Below are 6,011 nucleotides of genomic sequence, written 5' to 3' on the forward strand. Positions count from 1 at the left end.
TGTGTGTGGTTGAGGGGGTGTTGTGTGTGAGGGTGGGTCGTGTGTCAGGGTGGGTCGTATGTCAGGGTGGGTCGTACGTCAGGGTGGGTCGTATGTCAGGGTGGGTCGTATGTCAGGGTGGGTCGGGGGCTACGACATGCTCCGGTCCTGAACTTGGTTCCTGTAGTGATAAAACTACAGTGTGAAGTCACTGTGGTCATTTACTGGGCAGTTTCCTCAAATAGTCATTATTAGTCATTTACTTAGTCATTTAACTAGTCATTTACTTAGTCATTATTAGTCATTTACTTAGTCATTTAACTAGTCATTTACTTAGTCATTATTAGTCATTTACTTAGTCATTTAACTAGTCATTTACTTAGTCATTATTAGTCATTTACTTAGTCATTTAACTAGTCATTTACTTAGTCATTATTAGTCATTTCCAGACCTTTCTGTAGAACTGACTATCAATGACAACAATGTTCGTTAAACACAGTGGAGGTGTAGACTCCTCATCTGTCCACTGGGGTCACACCAGGGCTGTTCTGAGAACCCGACTCCTTGACTCCTCCTCTTCCTCCTCCTCTTCCTCTTCCTCTTCCTCGGCTTCTTGTTGGGAATCGAACCCTCTCAGTTTGTTGTAGTTCAAATCACGCTGACGTGAAGAAACTATTTTACACTGCAATTACAAACAGGTTCAACCGGTGGCAGCGGTGAGTCAGGCTCGACTCTTCATTCTTCCTGCACCTCTGGTTGATATCCCAGGTGAAATGTGGTTCAGAATCAGTAAACAGCAACAACAACACCATCCACATTCCCCACATTCTCCGGTCGATGTTGAACCGTCGGTGCGAGACGCGAGTGAATAAAAACACACGACTGGAAATATTTATACTTCACATTTATTTATGTAAAAAGCTTCTTTTTTGTTAATCGTAAACATGAGCGTAAATCTATATAAACAAAGTAAAAATCCATATGTACACAACAGTAACATACATCTGTGAATACAGTCAACAACAACAGTTGACACAGGAATGTAAATAAATAGACTCAACGTTTTTGTAACTAACGCTCGTTACAGCTGTTTTAGCAGCAGCATCGGTTTTTCTTCCTTCCTTTCATCCTTTCATCCTCCGTTGACTCTCTGCAGGTTAATACTTGGCAGCCCTTCACTTTGAAGTACACCTTCTGTATTGATCTTCTGGTTGAAGGAGAAGGAATGAAAGGACGACACAGTGGAGCGTGTTTTTGTTCCTGGTAACTGAGATCTAATTACAGGAATGGATGAAGGAGGAGCGGCCTGGGGTCGGGTTCACCTGAGGTTCCAGACCCCGGAGGCCCGTCTTCTGAAGGTGGCGCTGTTCTGTGTCTCCACTGTTTAGCCTTCGTATTAAAGCAGCAGCGTTGAACCACCGACGTTCGTTCGTTTCCCTGAGTCGTTACTTCATGTTTTATTTACGTCTTAAAATAAACGACGTGACACAACTAGACATAAATTAATATTTTTAAAAAGCTTATATTATTTTTCAAACAGTAAAAAAAAAAAAGAGAGAGAGAGAATTTCAAAAGTGCTAACAGTTTTGTGCGGCGTGGGTTCAAACCAGCGTCCCGCCGCCGTTGCTGGTGCTGTACATGCTGGGGAAGGGTTCGTAGTCGCTGTCCTCCGTGTCCAGGTCCACCGACTCCCCCTGGGAGGTGCTGGGGGTGGTGGAGGAGGCGGAGGCCGTGGAGGCCGTGTCGTTGGCCGAGGCGGTGTCGATGGTGGAGGTGGTGTCGACCTGTGGGGACAATTCAGTCCAATTACTGCGACGCCACACCCGGAGGGTGGGGCCGGGACATTGGCCTCCACCGTTCACAGCAATTAAAGTACTTTCCGAGGGCTTCAGTTGACGAGCGCAGGTAATTACAGCACGTGAATTCCACACATGTCGTTCTCTCACAGCAGTAAAAGGCAGAGAAACAATGGCTGCAGTTTGTGCTGGAACACTGGGCGACGGCGAGCGCCTCGGGTCACGCAACCGCTCACGCTGACGAAACCGGCTTCATCGTTAGCATAATTACACACCTTCTTTTTGCCTTTCAGATACCTCTCCTTCTTTGGTTTCTCGATGCGATGGTCCTTGGGTTCTGTGTCCATGAAGGCTATGAAGTGGATCAGGGTGTAGAGTCTGGGGAGAGACCACCACAAAGACACGGTTAAGGTCCCGGTCGGGTCTGGGTCAGGACGGGTTGACCGCCGTCTCTGAGGCCTCACCTGTGGTAGAACATGGCGAAGAACTGGATGATCACGGACATGGCGAAGCCCAGGATGAACATGAAGGCGATGGGGTCGATGGTCACCATGGAATCGGTCTCCTCCAGGTTCATGTTGACCTTGGGCACCGTGATGGAGAAGGAGGCTTCAAAGACCTGCAGCGTGAAGGTCGCCGAGAGCCACATGGCGTTGAGCATGAAGAAGGCAAAGTTGATCTGGAGGAGAGCAGAAGAACCTGATGTTAGACCTGACCTGACCTTCTTCATTTCCCATCATCCTCTCTTCCTCATACATATATTTATATACATATACTACAACTCCGACCCCGGCAGATAGATGGCCCCACCCCTGAGGTGCAGAGCCCTCCGCCCCCCCCCCCAGATAGTAGATCAAAGGTAAAGTAGTTCAAAGGCAAAGTAGATCAAAGGTAAAGTAGTTCAAAGGTAAAGTAGATCAAAGGTAAAGTAGATCAAAAAATACTGCTATGAAACTGGTGAAGGAACCTATAGAACGTTAAAGCATGTACACAGAACATACAGAAAATAATAATAAAAAATAAAAGCAACAACAATAAAAACCAAAAACAATAAAAGGCTGATAAGAAGTCTGAATAAACGAGTGAAATAAATCCCAGAGCTCAGTTCAAAGCCTGATTAAAAACATTTTCTCTCCTAGGATGTATTAGTCAATTGCCCCGTGTGCCCCCCCCCCCTTCCCCCCCTCTTCCTCACCTTGTTCCTCAGCTCCTTCAGGTCACTGGCGACCTTCATCTTCCTCTCCTTGTCGTCGGGCAGAGGTTTCAGGTACTTCTCCTGCAGCTCCACCCAGAACTTAAATTCCTCCTGCAGAAAAAGTCAGACACGGAAAAATGAGGGAAACGGTCTGAAGGATACGCTGTCGAAACTAAAGGTTAGCCGGTAGTCGGTGAACAGAGTGAAGCTAAATGTTAGCAGGAAGGACAAGAGCCGTCAAATGCTGGGAAGAAGGAAACAAAAAAGAAAAGAAAGCTAACGGTTAGCTCAGATCAAACAGAAGTTTCTGGAGAAAATATTCAGTTCAGAATTCCCCCAGAAACAAAAGGAACCCAGGAGGAGAAGGAGAACCCACGGGATCCAGGTTGTCCTCGTGAAGGTGGACGTCCGGCAGGGCCTCCTGCAGGTTGGTCACCCAGCCTGGAGGTCAAAAGGGCAAAACTTTAAATTCTGAAAAAAAAAAAAAGGTCACATGCTCCAGATTTTCTTTTTTTCTTGGTGGGGGCGTGGTCAGAACTTACACTGGGGGGGCAGGTTAAAGGCGTGTGCCATTGGATGTTGCCTGTGGTGGAAACAAAAAAAAAAAAAAAAAAAAATCAGTAAGACACTGCATTTAGACGTAGCGTCTACGCTAACATCAGTAACGCTTCACCGAGAACCACGGGTTGAGCTCCACATCTCAGTACACTTCCTGGTACCTGGAGCCAGTGTTTGGAGTTACACCCTGGTCCGGTCCATCACAGGGTCCGCGCCCCCCCCCCTGCACACCTATGACCGCGGCCTGTTCTATTCTAATGTCCACACGCTTACGTTTAAATGCAGCGTTATCAGTGTCACGACGACTGTGGACTGAAGGTGTACGGCTCAGACTGACCTGGGGTCGTCCTCGTCCACGATGGTGTTGAGGGGCCCGCAGTCTGGGATGGCCTCTGGGATCATGGTCTCCGGGCAGACGCTCAGCTGATGGTCCTGGTGCCGTGGGGCGTTCCTCTTGCAGCATTTACACCAGGAGAAATACTTCCAGAAGGTCCTTTTCACTAGACAAAAAAAAAAAAAAAAGACAAAAACACTGCTGCTTCAGCTGGGTCGGCCTTCAGACCCCCCCACCCCCACCCCCTCCCATCTACACAGTCCGACCTGTGACCGACTACCTTTCTGTGATCTGGTCTGTGGGGAGGACTGGGTCGAGGCGCTGGTCGGAGCTTTGGTCTCCCTGGTGCCCCAGGACACGTTGTCCAGGTTGGTCATGGAGTAGATGATGAGCAGGAGGTAGGCACTGGGGATGCAGATGATGTAGAGGAACCCGTAGAACACCAGGTGGAACTCCTGAGGGTGCATGATGGCCGTGATGATGTAGATGCTGGCCATGGCTATGACGAAGATGCTGCTGGGCGTCAGGATGGTTTGGTCCTTCACCATCGCACCTGAGACAGTCGGAGCACGTTCGTAAACACTTTGGACTCTGATATCAAACGATTCCGATATGTTTGCCCCCAAAACTGAGGCGAACGTCGCAGGACGCTACGTGCGATTCCAGCAAATTTAACGAAACCCAGACATCGGGTTTTCATCAGCGATTCTTAACGATATTACATAGTTATGCTAATCTAACGCTAAAGACATCGCTAGTTGTCAATGGTTCTGCTCTTTTCACTTCAAGCTGTTAGCCTGACCAGCTAATGTTTCAGCCGACGGTCGACCCCTGAACCTCCTTAGAGGACAAGCAGGAGTTGGAGACCCTCAGAGAGCGGCTCAGGGTGGAGTAAAGGTCACTCACCGATGATGGACATGGTCACCACCATCATCAGGAACGCGTAGACCACGCTAAAAGCTGCAGCCAAGGAGATCTGCGTGTCGGCCTTCAGCTTGAAGCACAGGCCCAGGTAGATGGCTGGAGGGATGGTGGAGATGACCAGGGCAGCAGCTGAGTGGATGTTGAAGATGAACGCCAGACTTCCTGCAGGAGACAGAGACGGAGGAAACCTTCAAACATCCGCCCACGACCAGGCAACTCGAAGCCCCGGCCGACGACCACTGACCTGCGACCAGGAGACAGATGGTGGCTGGAGCGAGGATGGCGGAGACGATGGCGAAGAGCTGGTAGAACATGAAGAGTTTGGAGATGGACGGGTTCTTCTTGGTGATCTGCTTGGTGGCACCCAGCAGGTCCACGATGTTGGCCAGGGTGGACGGACCCCAACGCCTCCTCTAGGGTAGCAGCACAAAGGTGAGGGTCAGACCGAGGTCAGCGACACTTCTTCATCTGCTAACCTGTGGTTCAACCTGTGGCTCACCTGGTTGTACAGTTCTTTAAAGTCCTCCGGTGCGTTGGTGTAGGCGTCCGACGCTGCGTTGTACTCCACCCTCCATCCCTGCTTCAGCAGTAAAGTGCACAGCCAACGATCTTCACCTGCGTCGGCAGAGGAAACATCAAACATCCAACATCAAACATCCAACATCAAACATCCAACATCCAACATCAAACACCCAACATCAAACACCCAACATCCAACATCAAACATCCAACATCAAACATCAAACATCCAACATCAAACATCAAACATCAAACATCCAACATCAAACATCAAACATCAAACATCCAACATCAAACATCCAACATCCAACATCAAATATCCAACATCAAACATCCAACATCAAACATCAAACATCAAACATCCAACATCCAACAGCAAACATCCAACATCCAACAGCAAACATCCAACAGCAAACATCCAACAGCAAACATCCAACAGCAAACATCCAACAGCAAACATCCAACAGCAAACATCCAACAGCAAACATCCAACATCCAACATCAAATATCCAACATCAAACATCCAACATCAAATATCAAACATCCAACATCCAACATCAAACATCCAACATCAAATATCCAACACCCAACATTAAACATCCAACATTAAACATCCAACATCAAACATCCAACATCAAACATCCAACATCAAACATCCAACATCAAACATCCAACATCAAACATCCAACATCAAACATCCAACATC

General features: G+C 48.1%; 1 protein-coding gene across 1 annotated transcript in view; it reads right to left on the minus strand.

The window, feature by feature from the left end:
• Positions 1–1,506: 1,506 nt before the first annotated feature.
• The window catches only part of LOC103393822 (chitin synthase chs-2-like), a 12,682-nt gene continuing 8,177 nt past the window's right edge, over positions 1,507–6,011 (minus strand). Inside the window, exons 12-22 of the mRNA XM_025064994.1 lie at positions 5,286–5,425; positions 5,031–5,199; positions 4,769–4,948; positions 4,143–4,415; positions 3,866–4,028; positions 3,513–3,553; positions 3,347–3,411; positions 2,971–3,081; positions 2,240–2,454; positions 2,051–2,153; positions 1,507–1,763 (exon numbers count right to left, since the gene is read on the minus strand). Coding sequence (XP_024920762.1) covers positions 1,581–1,763; positions 2,051–2,153; positions 2,240–2,454; positions 2,971–3,081; positions 3,347–3,411; positions 3,513–3,553; positions 3,866–4,028; positions 4,143–4,415; positions 4,769–4,948; positions 5,031–5,199; positions 5,286–5,425 — 1,643 coding nt within the window. The 3' untranslated portion in view covers positions 1,507–1,580. The remainder of the gene's footprint in view (positions 1,764–2,050; positions 2,154–2,239; positions 2,455–2,970; positions 3,082–3,346; positions 3,412–3,512; positions 3,554–3,865; positions 4,029–4,142; positions 4,416–4,768; positions 4,949–5,030; positions 5,200–5,285; positions 5,426–6,011) is intronic.

The sequence above is a fragment of the Cynoglossus semilaevis genome, chromosome 18 (genome assembly GCF_000523025.1).
Source record: "Cynoglossus semilaevis isolate Cse_v1.0 chromosome 18, Cse_v1.0, whole genome shotgun sequence".
Lineage (NCBI taxonomy): Eukaryota > Metazoa > Chordata > Actinopteri > Pleuronectiformes > Cynoglossidae > Cynoglossus > Cynoglossus semilaevis.